The sequence below is a fragment of the Excalfactoria chinensis genome, chromosome 4, assembly GCF_039878825.1.
Source record: "Excalfactoria chinensis isolate bCotChi1 chromosome 4, bCotChi1.hap2, whole genome shotgun sequence".
In the NCBI taxonomy this organism is placed as follows: Eukaryota; Metazoa; Chordata; class Aves; order Galliformes; family Phasianidae; genus Excalfactoria; species Excalfactoria chinensis.
Genome location: NC_092828.1, coordinates 72,921,441 through 72,941,592, shown reverse-complemented (window position 1 = coordinate 72,941,592; position 20,152 = coordinate 72,921,441). Strand labels below are relative to the sequence as shown.

General features: G+C 44.1%; 2 protein-coding genes across 9 annotated transcripts in view; one reads left to right on the top strand and one right to left on the bottom strand.

The window, feature by feature from the left end:
* CAPN6 (calpain 6) overlaps nucleotides 1-7,749 on the top strand; it is a 55,565-nt gene extending 47,816 nt beyond the window's left edge. For 4 of the 5 annotated variants that reach the window (XM_072336503.1, XM_072336501.1, XM_072336500.1 and 1 more), the window contains 2 exons: nucleotides 3,468-3,604; nucleotides 4,178-4,552. In XM_072336503.1, coding sequence (XP_072192604.1) covers nucleotides 3,468-3,604; nucleotides 4,178-4,360 — 320 coding nt within the window. In that variant the 3' untranslated portion in view covers nucleotides 4,361-4,552. Of the gene's footprint in view, nucleotides 1-3,467; nucleotides 3,605-4,177; nucleotides 4,553-5,291 lie in introns of those variants that run through there. The other variant, XR_011903549.1, reaches the window with a different exon arrangement.
* Nucleotides 7,750-8,692: 943 nt separating this feature from the next.
* PAK3 (p21 (RAC1) activated kinase 3) overlaps nucleotides 8,693-20,152 on the bottom strand; it is a 97,969-nt gene continuing 86,509 nt past the window's right edge. For all 4 annotated transcript variants that reach the window (XM_072335228.1, XM_072335229.1, XM_072335227.1 and 1 more), the window contains exons 12-15: nucleotides 19,405-19,504; nucleotides 18,849-19,045; nucleotides 17,826-17,963; nucleotides 8,693-15,739 (exon numbers count right to left, since the gene is read on the bottom strand). In XM_072335228.1, the coding sequence (XP_072191329.1) occupies nucleotides 15,650-15,739; nucleotides 17,826-17,963; nucleotides 18,849-19,045; nucleotides 19,405-19,504 (525 nt within the window). In that variant the 3' untranslated portion in view covers nucleotides 8,693-15,649. The remainder of the gene's footprint in view (nucleotides 15,740-17,825; nucleotides 17,964-18,848; nucleotides 19,046-19,404; nucleotides 19,505-20,152) is intronic.

Here is a 20,152-nt window from a genome sequence, read left to right as displayed (position 1 = left end):
ACACACACAGGTTGCTGTTACTCATTTTCTAGTGAAGAGTTTGTTGGCAACTTGTTTCGATGTGAGCTGCTGTCTGATTATCCCATTGCATTTTACAAGGGTTTCCTGACTTCTTCATCTACCTGCGCACTTGTATCTCAGCTCTCAATCTGCTGTTTTCTCATGCTCAGACTTTGTCATCAGTTAACTGTATACCCCTTGCCCAGTTTGCCTGCCTGGTTTGAGTAAAGCATCACTACCATCCCTTAGCAGAGACAGAAGGTAGAACTGGATGATCATGAGGTATTACATTATTCTCTCTGAAGCTTCTGAGAACTGAGGCATTTTATTATTCTCTGTGACAAACTGTGTCCTGAAAACATCAGAATATCTCTATACTCTGAACTGGTGCATGGGGATGTGGAAACTAAGAGGACTCAGTACAGAGGTACCTTTTATTGATACATCTTGCTTAGAGTGTTTTAGATTTGAATGCACTATAGATCACCTCAGCCCCTCACTGTCATGTGAGAGTTGGGCTTAGCACAAATTTCTGAGAAACTACTTAAATGAAACTGGAAGAGAATGAAAATTACATAGCAAGTGCACTCCCAGCCTGGGAGTCTGTCATCAGATCCCTGCCCCCTGACAGGAGAAGGTTGTTTAATCTCTGTTATGAATGTTTATTTAAAAGCTCTTCCTTGCTGCTGTCTTTAATTCATTGTCCTGTCAGGAAAAAAGTAATGGATGTTTTGCTGCTAGATTAGCAGATGAATCCAGCTGCCTAGACTCAATTTTGAACACATATTGGCTGCTTCTCTTGGATGTACCTCATTCTGAGTTAGCTTGTGCTGAAATTGATCCAGCTATTTGGGAGCCAAGTATAGTGGCAGGTTTGCAGGAAGATGGGGAATGCTGTGTGCTTGCATTTTAGTCTGCCTGTCATTCCCAAGTCTGTTTTAAAAACTGCTCTCCCTACTGTCTGTTGCACTCGTTTCTTAACAGCTTATCTTCTAGAAAAAATCACCTTAACATTAAGCCATTGCACTGGAATTCTGTGCTGAATTCACGTGTTGAATGACTCTTCACCATTTCTTTTCTAAACCAGTTATTGTGATCCCCGATATATGACACTGCCGGTAAGGAGTGCATCTGGTGTCTTTAATGGCAGATGCTCTGGGAGTAGTTTGAGAAATGGAAGGAGGGAGCAAACGCAGCTGATAGATATCCAGGCAAAGCACAAGAAAGCTTGAATCATACATATGACTGAGAAGTGAACCTGTTCCACTGCCAGAATGGTTGCCAGAGTGGAAGCTCAAGTTATTCTCCTTCCCAACTTGTAGTGAGTGCTAGGATATTGCTTTTCCACATTAGTAGCCCTTTCTGCATTATCACTGCGCTACACATAAACCAAGCCTAGTGCTGCAGGTAACCGGGCCAGCTGTAGCTGAGAACATGTCTAGTTTCATTCCACACACGCAGCTCTCCCAGTTCTTACTTTTCTTCTAGCCCCATTCCTCAAGGTGTTCAAGGCCAGGTTGCATGGAGGACATGGCAGCTTGAGTTGGTTGGGGGCAACCCTGTTCCATTTTATGATATAACTGGCAGTTCAGCAATGCGATCATGAGGTCATGATGTGCAAGTATTTTTTATGTATGTCTCAGCCTTCCAGTTTCTTTTCTAGCTTATTCTGAGAATTTTAATCTGTTCTTTTAAGTGTTGGCTCTCCTTTTCCTTTGACTTAGCAAGTCCCTTCACTAACAGTTCTGCAATCCAGCAAATTCACCTGTTCATTCTTATAGCTCCGTGTTCTTTCCCCACCACCTCTTATGCCCTGTATCTCTTGATTACATTTAATGATCAGATGTTGCTCGTGGCCTATGGCTGTTTCATGCAGGACCCCATTTTATTCAGGTCCATTTTCCAAATGTGTCTGCGAATGGTGGAGCCCCTCCATCACTGGGTGCACGGCATGGTGCTGCCTTGTGCCCCAGAGCTAAATCCATACCTCCAGTGACACAGAAAGTAATTGCCTCCTAGAAAAGCCAGTGCACGGGTACCTGCTGTGGAAAGTGTGATATGTTGTCAGGGTAACAGGCTGCCACATGTCTGGCCAGATGTAATCGCAGTGCAGCATATGGAAAAATCTTTCTTTCTCATCAATGTAAGGAACTCCGTCTGTTTTGGATGTAGCTGCTGCGTGGTTTGTTTGTGCAGAGTGTCTGAGGAAAATTAAACTGGGTATGGATTATTGAACAATGAAAGCCGCCTTAAAATGCTGCTGCCTTATGACTGTCATGCCAGGGGTGGCACTTTCAGGTAGATGGTGACAAAATGTCTGTAAGAAATGATCATGAATCTGACTTACTCTAAGGCACATTCAGTGGGCTTATTTAAAACGTGTAAAATAAATACATAAAATATGTATTGCAAAAGTAGAAGGGAGCAAAAAAATAGATATGCTGCAGTTAACACTAGGAATAGATGGAAATACTTACACTGACATACAGAAAAACGTAGTGCTTGTGTTTAATTAAAAGTAAAGTGGAGTGGTCTGTCCCATCCCATGATAAAGTCTGTTTGTTTGTTTTCCAAAGCAATTCTTGCTCCCTATTGGAAGGAAATGAATATATCAATGTTTATAACAAGCAGAAAATGTTAAATGTAAAAACTATAACATATTTCTCAAATGTTGATCATCTCAGTAAGTTATGTATGATTAAAGTGTCATTTAAGCTATTAACTGGGACACACAAGTCTATGACAATAATGTAAACTTCAAAGTAACATAGATCAAAATAGTAGAAGCAAAGAAATTCTATCAGATTCATAGGAATGAAATCAGAAGCTGCGGAGGACTTGCTTTGACAGCTTCCTGCAGCAAATCCTGTTGCAAGCAGCGTGCTTCTATGTGTTTTGACAATATTTTGTGTTCTACAAGCAAAGCTGCTTCATGAAAATCACCTCCTAACAGTAATATGAAACTCAAATCAGAATGTGGTAGGCAGCATTTTCAACATAGGCGCTGTAAAGCTGGGCACTGAGATGTGTGTTCAGTGAACTGTGGGAGATGAAGAGTTTTGACCTTCCATTTTGGCCCGGTAGTCCAGAACCACATATCAAATTACGTACACATGGATGCATTTTGGTACTCGTGTCTTCAGCAGTGCTGGGAAGTGTAGTGTTTCACGTTGTAGACTTTATGTTAAATGAGGATGTGTATGGTAATGGAATATGGGAAGATGATAATCCCAGTCAAGGAGTTGGCTGGTTTCATGGCGATTGGTGTTCAACTTCTAGTTCTGAGCATTCAGTTGTTGAGGTATTTCACTTCTGCTATAGGGAACCAGCAGTGGATGTGGTGTACTCTGCTGTCCTGTTCCCGTGCTCACCAGCAGTGGTGCTGCCAGACAAAGGAGGACATTGGTCCTGATGGGTTTTGGGGAAGGTCTCAGCTACCATTCTGTGTTCTAATGGCTGTGTTTTAGGAGCAGATCCCTACGTGCTCATCAAGTGCGAGAACCAAGAAGTGCGCTCCCCTGTACAACGCAATACTACCAGTGCGATTTTCAACACACAAGTCATTTTCTACAGGAAGAACATCGACAGTCCCATCATTGTCCAGGTGAGATAAACCACACTGGGTGGGTGGCCAAGGACAGGGGATAGAAAAAAAACACAAGGCAGAAGTGCAAGAACTGCCTCCCTTACTGGGCTGTGCTTGACACTGTTCAGCTGCTTCACTCTAGACCTTTTCCACTGAACAGCAACCGCTGTTACATAGGGAGCACTCTGAGCAGAGCTATCTGGCTCTAACAGTCACAGGAAAAGCACTGTTGGAAAGCAGGAGGTGAGCACAAGCAGGCAGAGTGGCACAGACAAGCTGATTGCACATAGATTTTTTCCTGCTGATAAACTCAAACTGCTAATTTTCATTCCTCTTCTAGGCAGGCTTTGACCTAAAAAGCAAAAAGCTGCATTTAGCTCCTTATTTGCATAACATATGTAAATGAGCATGCAAATCCACAATCTCCCACATGCTCACTAGACAATTAGCTAAATTTAGATGTACGCCCCCTCCTCACTGCTCTTCTGAGGGGTTAATGGGAATGACCCTCCTCCAGCACAGCCTTTTTGAGTAGAGTGTGAAAGAGAAGCGGTGTTTCATCTGGGGTTATTTCTGTCCCTTTGTCTCTAGGTCTGGAACAGCAACATCTTGTGTGACCAGTTCCTTGGACAGGCGCTGCTGGCAGCTTCACCCAGTGACCCCAGAGAACAGCAGACTCTGCAACTTCGAGGGAGAGGCAGCCAAGAAGCCGAGGAGGTGCCAGGTCACATCACCATCAAGGTTTTTTCCAGTGATGACCTCGTGGAGCTATGAATACCAAAGCCCTGCAGAGCCAGACAGAACTGTCACCTCACAGCAGGAGAGCTTGTCTGTGCTTTCTGTGTGAATGACTTGTAAGCAAAGGTTTCACATACATACTTACAATTACTTTGAAAAGAAAAAGCTCTCTAAAATTCCCCGTTATCCAAGATAAGGGGAGGGAGGCTTCTAAAGGAAAAAAAAAAAAAAAAAAAAAAAGCATATATATGTATATGTTCATCATACAGCAAGCAGTAGAAGAGGTGCCAAACTGTCAGCAGATGAGCTCATTAAGACATGAGCTCATAACCATCTTCCCCAGCAGCATCCTTCAGGAGCTCGTGACATGTAAGCTGGAAGCAGACATGGCTGTCTTCACAGGTCCTAGCACTTCATTACACATGTTCCCAGCAGGCAGGTAGGAATAGCTGCATCTCCACAGCCACATGCCAGCAGGCTGGCGGGCTGGCAAGGACAAGACGGACTCACGTGCCTGATGTCCTTGTTCACTGCTAGACTCCCCCTGGGAGAGGGATGTTTTTGAGCTTTGATTGGAATTCTTTTCCTCTATACTGATACATATATATATTTAAATTTAATTTCACCGCTACTGATGAAGATATTTCTGTTCCTTGGCTAAAACACCATTACTCAAGGATTTCAGTCATAGGACTTAGGACCAGATGTGCCATGGCAATATTAAAATAGAGGGGCGCATCTTGGAGTGACAGATTTGCCTACATGAAGGCTCTCTTTGTGTTTTCCTGTTTTCCACCTCAAGTTGATGATTCACAAATTGATGTCTTTGGCCAAGAGATGGGCATCTCACAGTTCAGCTGTGGCCTTGCCTGGAGGACAAACTCAATTTTGGAAGCCACTTTCCTAAGGAGATTTTGTTTAATTTACTTGATGCTAGAATGGAATAATTCTCCCTTTGCCTCATTAGATGTGATGAGCAACACCAGAGTGGAAGAGGAGGAAATTAGCTTATGACAGGAATGGGCCTGTACAACAAAGATGCCGTGACATAGCAGGTACCAGGTTTTCTCTTTGGAAATTTTGCAATGGTTTATTGCTGATAGAGCTCACATCTTTGAGAAACTTTAACTTCGGTATGATGGAGGACAAGTATTGTTCACATTTTTTCAAAGCAAGGTTTGGGTACAAACTTCCTTGTAACATCTGCATATGGCCTGTCAATAGGATTCCTTCACAGCAGACATTTCTGAGTTGTCAGGCTATGCAGTGATTCTGGCAGTGTAGAAGAGGCTCACTGAAACGACCCCTCAGAAATTGATTTTGTATGGTTGCAAATTTTGGTCTTGAAAGTGAAGCTAAAGGCTTACTATCCTGCCTTTTGTACAGCCAGGAAGCTTGTATTTCTGTGTACCTCATAACTACTTCAGCCATTTTGTGCAATATTTATCACTTATAAAATGGCCCTTGGTGGAGTTAATGTTTTCAGAAAAGGTTTATAAGTCAGTCTGCTCAGGGCTCCAAAAGGATCCGTGCTGTGGGAGGAAAATGATTTGTCTGACATGTTAGGTCTGGAATATAAAGCTATGAAGGATATTATGCTGCCATCAGCTTAGCTGCATGTACCAAGTACCTAAATCCAACTCTTTTTTAAATAGCTTGGGCTCAAGCCATTTTGCACGCAGAGCATTTGTCAGATATGAGCTACATGCAGTTGGCAGCCCCACAGGCAAGTATAAGACTTCTCTGTAAACTCATGGCTTCAGAGTTGCTTACTCTCAGATATGATTATAAAGTGCATTTCTTTTTAGAAAAGGATAAATTTCAGACCAGAGCTCAGGCAACGCACACAGAGAGCTGCAACTCAGTCTGGCCTGTCCTTCCTCTGAATTAAGACCTGTTTATGATACTTTTCTTCACACACTATTTTATTCCACAATAGCTCTGCCTCCAGCAGCCCATCAGACACACCTTGCATGTGCAGGCAGAGCTGTTGAGGATCACCTGCAGCAAAGGCGAGCAGCTGGGGAGAGCAGAGTTGGTTTTGTTGTATAATCCCCTTTTCAGACGATTCTCCAGAACTCTTTCTTCTGAGATGGGTGCAGTAAGGAAGGATGGGCTCTACTGGCTGATTGACTGGGGTCAGTGCTTAGCCTGAAGAAGGTTCCTGTCAGACGGCACCCAGCTGGGCCAGGCTGCTTTCCCAGCTGTGAACTGACACAGCCTGCAGCAGACCGGGGCCTTAATGCCTCCCTGCTGCAGTGTTTGTTTGCCTGAGAGCTCACCTGAGACACAGGACTGAAACGTTACCAGAACCGGGCAGCATTTGTCAGCGTTCAGCCATACCTTGTGGGAAAATGTTGTGCTTTGTTTCGTGGTAACTCCTGTATCTGTGTGCCGCCTTCGGTGAGGGCACAAATTAAAACAGAGGGGAAACAGTCTGCAAAGTGTGTCATTTCAAATCCCAGCCTTTATTTTTCAATACAAAGCTCCGCGTGCTTGGCCGCAGGGTGGCGCTCGAGCCTCAGGCCCTGCTGAGGGGATCCCGCGAGCCGCCATTACGCGCCGTCTCCCGCAGGCGGCGCTGCGGCCGCCATCTTACCTGGTCACTTCATGGCGTGCTTCGTGGGTACGACTGAGGTGGGTCCTGGTCGTTATATGTGTGTGCACATATACGTTTATAAATGTTTAGTATGTATAGGCATGCGGATAGAGTTGTGTAGGTATATAAGGCCTGCGTATGTACCGATGTCTACTAACGAAGACATCAGTGTTATGAAGTTAGACACACACAGGTATATAGCACTTTATCTATATGTATATGTATGTATGTATATATATTAGGCTTTAAAAAATACATGCACACCTATACACACATATATTTAAAAACTGGATGGCTAGTGAGTGTGTCAGTGATGGAACACTTGCTATCACCCCCCCTATTTTTATTATGTATTGTATAGATGATATCAATGTATATTCTTATATACATTAAAAGCAGTTTGTGTATGTATACACCAATACATACATAAAATGCATGCTAGAGCTCCATGGAGGTGACTGCAGAATTACGAGTTTGCGTTTGTGTGTCTATACATATGTATGTACCCACAGACACAAATATATACACTATGTCTTATTTAGTGTACATAGAATGCATTACAATGCTTCCTTTGCGTGGCTTACATACATAGGTATACACAGATAATACACATGGATAGCGTTAGGTTTTTGATACAGAGATCTCGTCCTATTTATCTTTAACATATGTATCTACACACTGATACACATAAATGTGATGGACTGAGAATGCTGTGTATGTGTACATATGTATAGTTGTGTATGTATGCATATACACGTGCTTACAGTATAATTATCTGTTCAAGGGGCTTTAAATGCGTGCATACACACACACACATATATACATATATATATATAAACACAGAGATGTAGTATGATTCATCTTTATAGAAGGGACTCTGTCTGTACACAATGTATAAGATAATTGTTATATTACATGTAGTTGGCTGGAGAAGGGGCATTTTCCAGAGATGGGGCGCTATTACTGGATGCTATACATGATACATTTATGTGTATAACTGTAACATATGCTAGATACCTTTAAATATATTGGGTATATATATATAAATACACACTTTATACATCTGTGCATATACACATATGCACAAACACATTATATATATCTATCTTTTTAGCAGTCTATATACATGTATGGTCTATCTGGCTATATACACAAAATACAGTGGTTTGTAGTTGTATGTATGCGTGATGGAAAGAGTATTACATAGATATATAATGCTGTCTGTACATATTTGTACATTATATAGAAAATATAGGATACGAAGCATTTATAAAGCCAGTTTATCATGTATTGCATTTATTTATACTCACACGCGCTGCTCCAAAAGTAGTGCCTCCTATTTTGTGGTGTTGGCCTGCAATGTCAGAGGCAGATGCTGGCAGTATAGCAGTAAAGGCTGAACCTTCCCACCAGTATCACTGGGTAGTGATACTGCCCAGTACATACATAAATATGTAAAAGACTGGAGTCATCTAGTTACATATGTGCACTCACTCTGTAACTATACGGTATATATTTAATGAATGCGTATATTATCATAAACTCACGGAAAGCTTTGGGTTAGATGGGACCTAATCTGTTTGTGTAGAGGCTGCAAAGCTCCAGCAGCACAGGGCAAGTACAGGCTTAGACAAAGGAAACCCTGCTTTATAACATGATGTTCTGGTGGCACAGGTGATCAATGTTGGTCATCTTTATCCATCCCTAGCAGTACTTTGTCAGATAGTACCAGCAGAGCGTATAGGAAAAGCAGCAGTTCACACACTCCGTTGGTATTTATAACTTTTATTTGCAATACTTTAGGTCCAAGTTTCAAACTGCAATATTTTTACACTCAAGACACAGTCATGCACAATCCATATTTCAATTTTCTATTGCTTCAACCACAATTTAAAATAACTTAATGTTGAAAACAAAACCCAAAATCTTAAAAAAGAAACAAAACAAAAAGCAAAAAAAAAACCAACCCTCCCCCCCCCCAAAAAAAAAGGATGCTGAGGTCAGTCAGATGGATCCATGCCATCAGCACACGTACAACGTAAATAACTTAGTTCTCTTTGCAAAAGGATCATAATTACCTCTTAATCCAAAGTTACAGAAGATTTTCACTACACGTTTCTTTTTGCTTTTTATTTTTTTTTTGTTTTTTCTTTTTTTCTTTTCTTTTTTTTAACAGATAACATGTCCTAAAAAAGGAATGTACAGCAAAATGAGATACATTTCTGATAGTGAAAATGTCGGCTCCTCCTCCGTTTACTTTTGTCTGGATACCCTGAATAAAAAAAATCTAGCAGACACCAGCCTACAGCTAAACTGGTGGCTTCAGACTAACCCGGAGTTTAGAGTTTGTTACATCCTGATCCAGTCAAGAGTCGCAGATTCTTTTGTGCATCTTCCTAGGACGTACGTCTGCACGCACAGCACCTGCAGGGCAGGTGCAGCACCAGCACAGCAGCGCAGCAGCCTGTGTGAATCTGGGCTCCACCCAGGAAGGTGGTGCTCTTCTCACCAGGGGCTCCGCAGCGCTTTGCTGCTGGTTCCCATCTAAGCAGCTCTCCTGCTACGGCAGATCGCAGCTTATGAGTGTCACACCTGAAGAGCTGAGAGGCTACTTTTTTTTCTTGTTGCTGTTCTACAGACTGATTTAGCAGCATTATTTAACACTAATATAAACAGTGTGACAAAGAGCAATCGCCTCTGTGCATCTTTAGCTCAAGGGTAAAAAAAAAATAAATCTCAGCAGATATGGATGTAAGAGAATCGCATGCTTCAGATTTTCTCTGTTGACTCACTTCTGACATGAATAGCTTTGCACGATGGCGCAGAACAAGAGCAGCTCCCTGCTACCCACCTGTCCACCCGTGACACCTCTGGGGATCCAGCTCAGTACCTAGGGCTGTATCAGTGCTTGCTTATTAAAGCAGCAAGGTTCTGCTGTCAAGGAATCCAGCAACCGAATTCTCACCAACTCCAGTGGGAATAGAAGCTGTACCTGTATCTGGCCAGCGTGACAGACTTCTTAGATATCAAATGAAACACAGAATATTCAGCAGCAAAAAGGATCTGACGTTTAAAAACAACCACCTGCCACTATTCACCCACGTTTTCAATAGTGTTTTGTGACAACAGGGAGCCCTCGGTGCAAGCACTGACTGGAGATGGCTGGCCACAGGTTATGCACAAAGGGGAAGGTAACTCTGTCCAGACCAGGCTCAAAGACTTTAAATGTTGCTGTAAACAGGCAGTTCAAAGGGCAGAAAAATGAGTATCTCAAGCACTTCATCTGGGCCAGTTACACAATCTTGGTTAGCAGTCACTGAGCATAGGAAGAGGCACATAAAGAGACAACACTCAGTCACAGAGATTAGAAAGGACCTTTAAAGATCTTCTACATTTCTCTCCTCAGAAGACAAGCTGTTTCAAGCCCCTGAAAGGACTGAAGGACAGAGGAGAGGCAGCACGCAAACTACACTCATGTTCTCAGTTTGTACACTTCCCCCCTTAGAGCACTGTGACTCAAGCAAGTGTGCGTGTGGCTGCTGGCTCTTCTGACCCACATTCACAACTGCCACCTTCAACCGCTGCATCCAGCTGTGGTCCTTGCAGCTTTGATTCCATCTGACACGTAAGCCGGGCCAGAAATGAGTGAGCCTCACAGAAACCAAACATGATCCCCAAGCAGTTACGAATGTGGTGCCCACTCAATTACAGCACAAGGCATCTGACACCGATATGCTGAAGCTTATGTGCAATCTGCTGGGAAGCTGTCCAGTGCGATTTGCCATCTAATCATCTTTAACAAATTGTATTGCTCCCTAGTTTTCTGAGTCACATTCTAGCAGAACATGAGTACTTGCTTGGAAGAAGAGGTAAGCATTGAGAACAAAGTTTGCAGGCTCCTACCCTTCATGGCAGACCAAAGGGAATCTGCAAAGAGCATGCAAGCCTCCTTCCTTCTTTCCTGTACTGTTTTTCCTTCTGAGATGACTTATCATCAAAGATGCATGCAACCATTGGCAGGCTCAGGAAAGTGACTGTTTATATACATGGCACATGCCTAGGATTACGGCAGTCAACTCTAACACATGTATAAGCAAGATTTTTGCAAGCTTTGGCCAGAAAAAGAAATTACCCTGTCAGCTCAAGGACAGACACAAGTAAGGAAAGGTTTTAAAGACCGCCTCCCCATCGCCCAAATTGCAGATTGCATCCAAAGAAACCTCAAATGCTTTCCCTTGAAATAAAGGTAGTTCTTTGCCCATTTCCTGAAAACTGGGGCTTTAAAATTAAGGACATCCATCCGCTCGGTTAAAAAAACAAAATCTGTTTATATTTACTGGTCTTCCTCAGCTTGCCCCATCACCAAGTCACTGCATGCATACTAACAATACTATGCTGAGAAGGTCTGTGGACCACTCTCAATAACGTTTAGCAGGGCTAAGCTGGTGTTCGCATACACGCTGTGGGTCCTGAGCAGAGAACAACTGGCTCCTCTACTTCAAGGTAGGAGCTAGCAGAGCTCTCTCTGAATCCTTGTCCAGCTGTGACCAACGCCACTGAGCAAACAAATGCATACGTGTACAAGCTCAGTGTGAGGAACGCTCCGTGGCAAACATAATGACTACATTGGAACCACAGCTAATAGGATACGGTGACGCTTCCTACAACTAGCAGAGAGGAGAGAAGAACGTACTTTCCTTCTTGTGGTGACTGCACAGTGCCTTCTTTTGGGTGGCAGGGTATGGGGGGAACAAACTGAAGACCTGCTGAGGTGCAGCCGCTGGCATCAGAGAAATCCAACACAAGCAGCTAAAAACAAACCAACACTTGAGCTCATTTCTGTGCAGCGTAAATCAGCCAAGCGGCATCCAAAGATGGAGAACAGACAGCTTAACAGAAGTGCGGGACACAGAAGTAAGAACGCAACCCTGGCTCCAGTTTGTGAACAAACCCTGAGAGCGCTGTGAGATCCACCCCTGTGCAGCCTCCTGGGAGTGTGTGTAGGATTCCTAATAGATACATTTGGGTTGGGGTTATTTTTCCCTCCTCTTTTTCTTTATTTTTCGTTAAATAAATAATATTTTCTGTGCTTCTCGAGCTTCCCTGACTTTACTGCTGTTATTCTTCTGTCCCAGAACTCATTAAAACCACAGCAAGCTAACGAGTCCTTTCCACACACCTTCACTGCAGGGATGGGAATCATAGTCAAGTTCTAGATAGTTGTTGGGGTTTTTTTTTCCCACCATTTAATACATTTAAAAATAAAGACAATTAACCAGTCCTTTAGAACCTTGGAATGAAAGGATCTGAAACATACAGCATCTATCTACGCATTTGGCAACAAAAACGGCCTATTTCTAATGCTTTCAAAAATATATATATAACACATTGTTTCACCTTTAGACAGCCGTCCAAAAACACCCGAGGTGACTGCAGAGATTTGCTGTTTGCTTTGTTTCTTCCTGGGAAGTTTCCGCTGTTGTCAATCCTAAGACTTCCCACTTCAGCTTGTAAATAACGTCCAAGACCTGCCCCTTTCAGGACAGACTTCTTTTATTACTAATACGCTTCTTCCACATTTCCTATCAGAGCTGGGAAACTACAAAAGCAGCTGCTGCCCTTCAGTATCCGATGGCTGAGATTTTGTGCCAGAGGCTGCCTGAAGCGCAGGGATGCCAGAGGTGCACTGCCCTGAATGGGAAGCAGTCCCAGCTCAGCAATTACAGTCATGCTGAAAAAAAGCCACCGGCAGAGATGGTTCCTGTTGGATGCTGTCTGCCTCACACCATTGGTTTTGCCAGCAGAAAAACCTCTGCATTTGCGTATGAAATGACAAATAAACACAGCATTTAATAACAGAAAAAGTAAGGCCTCTTATTAAAGAAGTTGTATTTAAATAATGTTCTGTATGCTGGAACATACACTGATCAGAAAAAGACTAATGCTATCATCCAATTTTCCTATATTTATTTGTTACCTTTTGTGAAACTGAGCTGAAAAGTAGGGATGCTGAATTATTATTGGCTAAATAAATAGAAAGAAAAAGCACAAGCAGTGTGATCTGTTAACAGAAGTGTATCGTATGTCCAGCAAATGTGCCGTAAAAAAGTGCTTTCCTTCTAAAGGATGGGCCATCTGTTCCTTTGTGGGTAGGAAAAAACTAACTGCTATACTGGAAGGAGGAACTGCCACTGGTTTCTTCATTACTTACACGGAATACAAACGTTTGATTCAGATTCATGCTCTACAAACGGAGGGCAGCTCTTCTCAAGTCTAAATGTCTCCCTTTCTTTTCCCCTCAGGGAAGCCCATCTCCCAGTAGACAGCTTGAGCTGACAGAGAAGAACATAAGCTTGCAAAAGAAACAAACACCTTTTCTTACTCGACTACTGAAAATCAAACCTGCTGTGCTCCCCAGGAAGGTGAGAACTTGAGGCCTTTCAGTTCTTAAAGGTAGCTTATAAACAGGGGAGATTGACTTACGTGGTTTGACAGTGACAGAACAAGGGTGAACAGTTTTAAACCTGAAGAGGAGAGATTTAGGTTAGATTTTAGGAGGAAATTCATGCCCAGAGCCATGGGTGCACCATCCCTGGAGGTGCCCAAGGCCAGGCTGGAGGATGGGGCCTTGGGCAGCCTGATCCGGGGTGGGAAAACCAGCCTATGGCAAGGAGTTGGAGCTGGATGGGCTCTAAGGTCCCTTCCAACCCAACCCACGCCATGATTCTGTGAACTTCAATGAGCATTGCCTCTGTCGGTTGCCTCAGCAAAGACACTGGGACAGACACAGTGAGTGAGGGTGGGGTAGTTAGCGGTATTAATGACATCTTCAACACAAAGACAGTAACTAAATAAGACAAAACCAAACAACCTAATGGCCTAATTCAAGAATAGCCCAAGCATCCTTCATTCGTACCGGCAAAACGTGAAGGTCTGTAGTACCTTAAAGGCTGCTTAGCCCTTTGCAGGAGCAGGCCTAAAACATGACAAACTGCAGCAAAAAGCTGTTTTACTCCTTTTTTTTTGCTCATTGGATACAGGTGTTGATTCGGTTGCTCTTTTCAAGGTCTTTGATTAGTTGCACTACTAAAATACAGTAACAAATACTCCATACAAATGCTTCTTCTGAGTGAAGCCACGCTCCTTTCGTTCAGAAAAAAAAATAAATAAAACACCAATGGCATACAAGAAATATTCTGCTCTCTTACCAATCAGCAGACTAGTCAAGCACAATCCTGTCACATCCAGGGCTCACTCTCCCCCAGCAACTCAGAACTGCTTGCTGCAGTGCTTGCTGTACGGAGGAGAACACATAGCAGGCTGGTTTTATGGCTCTGTATAGTTCTGCAATCAGCTCTGTATTTCTTGCTGACTGCAGAGCTCCAGGCTTAAATGCACTTTCTTCCAAAGCTGTCTGCTGGACAGGCTCAGGCAGAACCAAATCCCGGAAGCCATCATGTTTCCATCAGTGTCCCAGTTTAGGCACTCAAGTTCTGCCACGGAAAGGACACTCACCTGCCAAAAGCCTGCAGAGCAGCCTGGCCACCGTTCCCTCTGCTAAGAGGAGCACAGATGCTACTAACCTTTCCTGGGAGCTGTAAGAGGACCAGGAGAGCAGACATCCTCAGAAGTGTCAGTTTACACCCCTGGGAAAAAAGCCTGCTTTTTTCCTCTCTTTGACTCCTGCACAAACTGAAGAGGGCTACTCCCACCACTCCGCACATTTTGGGGCACAGCTACAATTAACCTTGAGAGCTGCCCACTGCCAGTTTGGATCTGACACTGATCAGTGCAGTACCAGGAAGAGGTGATTGTCCAGTTATGGCCTGCTGCTGCTGCTGCTGCTGCAAGCACCTTCCTCCAGTGTGAGGTCACTGAAGCTGAGGCTGCTCTGTGCTCTGCAAAGGGGTCCATGAGGCTCAGCACCGGGCAAAGCTGGGCCTGCTCTCACTTCACATTTCTCTTACAGCTTTGCATCAGACAAGCCCTTTCTGAGCAAACACATCTTTCTGCTTTCTCCATTTAGTAAGACTCTCACCCATATTACAACTAGTTTTACAAATGAAAATGTCAAGAACAGAAACTATATATTCACAGCTGAGCCTGTATCTCAACAGGATGTTTTGACTGCTCCACTCCTGATCTGTTTCTGATTGGAAATGCAGTTTCACTTTCTTCCTCATTGAGAAGTGTAATGAGTAGGCAAATACCAGTGAGTGGGCTGTATTCTAAAGGCAGTACAGTCTGGAGTTATAAATGAAGACCCTTCTCCAATTCCAAACCATACAAGAAAAACCCCCAAACATAAAAGGACTTTGCATCTTTAAGAAACAACTGACAATTTAAAAGTGAATGTACAGCTTATTCACAGGGTGAGAAGGAAGGGAAACTTCCAACTGAATTTGCTTTACCTTGGAAATGGCTGAGGCAGCAAAGCATTTTCTGTCATTACCTCTCTGTCTTAAGCCCTGTTTCATCTTAAAAATAAATTAAGGAGCCAGAAAGCAGGAAGAAGACGTAAGTTTTTACTCCTTGAGGGACTGGAGAACAGTTGTTCTCCCCTCCTACCACCATGACTGCGACTGTTGGTCTGTCCGTCCATCCGTCCATCCATCCATCCATCCATCCGTCTGTCCTGCAGCAGAAGAGTTGAGGTTCTATAGAGTTTTTTTTTTCTCAGTCCTGCTCTGGAGTGAGCTGGCATGGGAGAATGCCAGCCCAAAGCACTAGCGGCTGCTGTTCTTAATCGCTTCCTTTGCTGCAATGATCAGAGGAGTCAGGCTGGAGAGAGGCTTGGCTAATTTTAAAAACGGATGCTGCCCAAAAGGAAAGAAAGAAACAAAACGTTACCTTCCAAAGTCAGTTACAGGCTCAAGCAGTATTCTTCCATTTACTAGGGGTACACGGGACTGTGGGGACACTCATAGCAAGAGCAATTTCGAGACCACCTGATGAGAATGAACTTGTACAAGTCTACAGGGCCTGATATAATGCATCCTAGGGTCCCAAAGGACCTGACTGATGTGGCTGCCAGGCTACTTTCCACCATACTTGAAAAGTCATGGCTGGTGGTGGAGTTCCCGGGGAACTCCAAAAAGAAAAACATCACTCCCATTTTAGGAATGGCGGAAAGGAAGATCTGGGAAGCTACAGGCTGGTGAGCATCACCTGTTTGCCAAGGGAGGTGATGCAACAGGCCCTCCTGGAAGCTACATTAAGGCACGTGTGAGACAAGGCCCCCCAACACATGAAACACGTGAAGTTATTGGAGTGGCTCCAGAGGAGGGCTGTGAAGATGATCAGAAGGCTGGAGCACCTCTCCTCTGAAGAAAGGTTGAGGGCTCTGGGCTTGTTCAGTCTGAAGAAGAGAAGGCTCCACAGGAGACCTTATTGCAGCCTTCCAGTACTCAAAGGGAGCTTATAAATAGGAGGGAAATTGACTTAATGCATGGTCTGACAGTGATAGGACAGGGAAGAATGATTTAAATTAAACAGGGGAGATGTAAGTCAGATGTTAGGAGGAAATCCTTTACTCAGAGAATGGTAGGGCACTGGCTGCACAGAGCTGCAGGATGCCCCATCCCCGGGGGTGCTCAAGGCCCAAATGGGATGGTGTCCTGGGCAGACTGATGAGGTGGGTGGCATCCATGCCCACAGCAGGGGAGTTGGAACTGGATGGGCTTTAAGGTCCCTTCCAATCCAAGCCATTCTATGATTTCATGTCGTCATGTCCAGTACCTTGCTATGATGGGCAAACACAGCACATAATCTTATTAATCTTATTAAGGTGTCTTCAGCTTGCTGAGTTTTTTGCCTGGATAGGCCTCTGGGAATGCTACTTGCTGTCCTAGAGCCTACTTCCTTTCATGGAACTTCAAATACTTAGCTTTCTTTTTTTTCTAGAGACAGGCTATTTTAGTTGTCCAGGAAGACTGGGGACATAAACTGTTTCTGAGGGAACTCCAATACCATTAGAAGTTGTGAAGGCCACCGAGGTCCAACTTTTAGACACCAAGACTGGAGTAAGGAGGCAACCTGCCCCTCCTTGTGCCAGCTGACACTCACAGCACAGACAAGGGCCACATGCTGCAAAACTATTTGCCAGTTTATGCCTGCCACAAAACCTGGCAGTAAACCTGTAGCGGTTCTCATCTACTCAGCTACGGCAGGCAGCAGACAGTGCTGCAACAAGTCCCACTCAGCTGTCCTTAATTCAGTGGCAGAAGCCCTCAGAAGTGGGGCAGGATGGATAAGCCTGGGTACTCTCCCTGCTGGCCCCTCTGACATTCACAATGAGCACCCCAAAGCTCCTTCCTTCACACTGCCAAATCTCTGACCAGATCTGGAGTCCTCAGTCAGTACAGGAGAGAAATGGACCTGTTAGAGCATGTCCAGATGAGGGCTACAAAAATGACCTGAGGGACGGAACATCTACAAAGACAGCCTGAGAGAACTGAGGCCCTACAGCCTGGAGAAGGGAAGGCCCGGGGAGATCTGACACCTGTCTTTCAGTATCTAACAGGGGGGCTGTAAGAAGGAAAGAACAGACTCTTTAGCAGGGTCTGTTGTGACAGGACAAAGGAAACTGGTTCAAGCTAAAAGAGAGAAAGTCTTAGACTAGATATAAGGAGTTTTTTACAAAGGGTACAAGGGTAGTGAAGCATTAGAACAGGTTGCCCAGTGAGGTGATGGATGCCCTGTCCCTGGAGACATTCAAGGTTAGGCTGGACTGGGCTCTGTGCACTTTGAGCTGCAGACGTCCCTGTTCACTAAAGGGTAGTCAGACTAGATGACGTTTAAATGTCCTTTCCAACTCAAACAATGCTGTCATTCTATGATTAACTGATGCGAATGCCATTATATAATTGCACCCACTTTACTTGCAGCCACTTCCCCTTTTACCTGCAAAAGCTCCTTGGCAGACCCTCGCCTGTCCACATCCATCTCCAGGCAACAGTTGAGAAAGTCACGAAACACAGCAGAGAGTCTCTCAGGGTTCTGCAGCTCTGGTGTCCCATTTGTAGCTATCAGATACAGTGCCTGGGAAAAACAGAAATGCAAGACTCCACCTGTTTCCAAGAAGACCCAGGAGCATTTATTCAGCAAGAATACAAGACTGAAGTCTGTATATTTGCCATCTGCATTTCTTAAATAGCATGGCCAGGTACTTCTTTGTAGCTGTTGTTTGCTCTTGCAGTCTGCATCACAGTCTGGGTGTCAGATGGAGTGCAGCCTTGCCACTGCGAGAAGAACTAGAGGTCAGGCTGTACATCAGTTCCAGCCTTCACAAAAATCCTGTCTGTACGTAGGTGCAAGATTAATCGCCTCAGATCCCTGTCTCCCATCAGGAGATAACCATGTAGCACTTATCTGTTTATCCATTACGAGTGTTTCCCTTAGTTTACATTCCTCCCCTATTACAGTCTAAGAGCTGGTATAAATCTCAACACTTCACAATAAAAACTCATTACTTTACTGCAAGAATCCGTGCATTTTAGAAAACTATCAGCAACTACAATGATCTAGCACCGCAATAACCAATGACACTTCCTGAAAGGATGAGGTAACCCATCTACACTGGCCTGTGATCGAAAATACTTCTGCCTGCTGACAGAGCCGAAACTTTTTTCATGCAGATTCATCAGCTGGAGTAATTTGCCACAGGAAAACCCTTGTCAGAGATGGAGCTAACAGGGATTTCACAAACCGCCTGAGAAATCCTGCATCATTAACACAAAACCAATGCATTTCTGAACTGGCTCCACGCTCCCGCTCTGTTAGGGCTCTGCCATGTTGATGTGCTCCAGTGACATTTGTACCAGCTGTCCTTGCTGGGACCAGTCCAAGCTGACGTAACTGGGATTTTGTCTCTAAACATGGGACAGCTTAAAAAGACATCGGCGTCTGATTCGATTTGTACCTTACCCTGAGAGGATTTTCATTAAGGTAAGGAGGTTCTCCTTCCACCATTTCTATTGCCATGATCCCAAGTGACCAGATGTCAACTTTGGGGCCATATGCTTTTCTTGTCACTACTTCCGGTGCCATCCAGTAAGGAGTGCCGACCATTGTGCTCCTTTTACTCTGCTCGGGGGTGATCTGAGCACAGAAGCCAAAATCAGCTGAGGACAAAAACAAGTGTTGTTAAAGCCATCTAGAATTACAAAACCAAGCAAAGAGATCCCCACGTTATGCCTAACAACGTCTTGTTGAACCCAGCTGGAAAAGGGGTCACGGCTGTTTGTTCTGCAGCGACTTTTACACACTCAAGACTTTAGATGATAAACTCTGGTCTCTGGAAAGGGCATGCACAAAAAAAAGGCCTGCTATTACACCTTCCTCCTTTCCATATTCCTCCACGTGTTGGAATTGTGCCACTAGCTCATAGCAGTGCTCAGTACACTATCACAGGCACTCCTTTGGGTCAGATGCAGCCCTGCACTCCATCCTGGGAAAGCTGTGCTCGGCCAGGAATACCTACTCAATTTGACAGATCCATCCATTCCGAGAAGAATATTGTCGCTTTTTATGTCTCTGTGAATCACTTGGTTTGAATGAAGGAAATCCAGCGCTTGCAGGCACTGATAGATATAAAAAGAAAACACACACGAGGGTAAAAATTAATGACCTGATTTCATCACACAAGAAAGGAAATGGCTATAAAAGATTTAATTTCTAGAAGAATTGACAGTAATGGCAGAACAGTGCGTTGTCAGAAGAAGCAGCTTGCTGCTTCAACACCACTAGAATAATAACCTTCTAAATGAAGGCACATTAACTTTGGGAAGAGAAACGCCAGTTATTGTTACTGACTGTCCCCTGAAAGCACGGACCGAATGAGGGCTGTTCAAATGGATGCGCCATTCTTGTCCATTTGACAAACTGTTATTTGCCAAAAAGAAAACGTCATTTTCAGAAGGAAGCGGATCACTTCTGGGTGGAAAGCTGCACGACAAAGACGTTACTGTTACGTCCTACAGCGTATTTGGAAATAACACGTTAGTCACTTTTCAGAAGCAAATGCCACCTCGGGTGGAACGGCACCCTTTGAAGCTGCAGACGGTGATAAACAAGTCTCTGTTTTGCCTTATTATTTTAAAGTTCTGCCTCCAGCACGTCTGCTTTTACAGGCAAGGGAAGCAGTGCGGACATGCTCCAGATCAATGCTGGAAGAGGCAAAGCTGAGAACAGTAAAACTTAGAGAAGAGTGTAATTCCAAAGCATGGGGT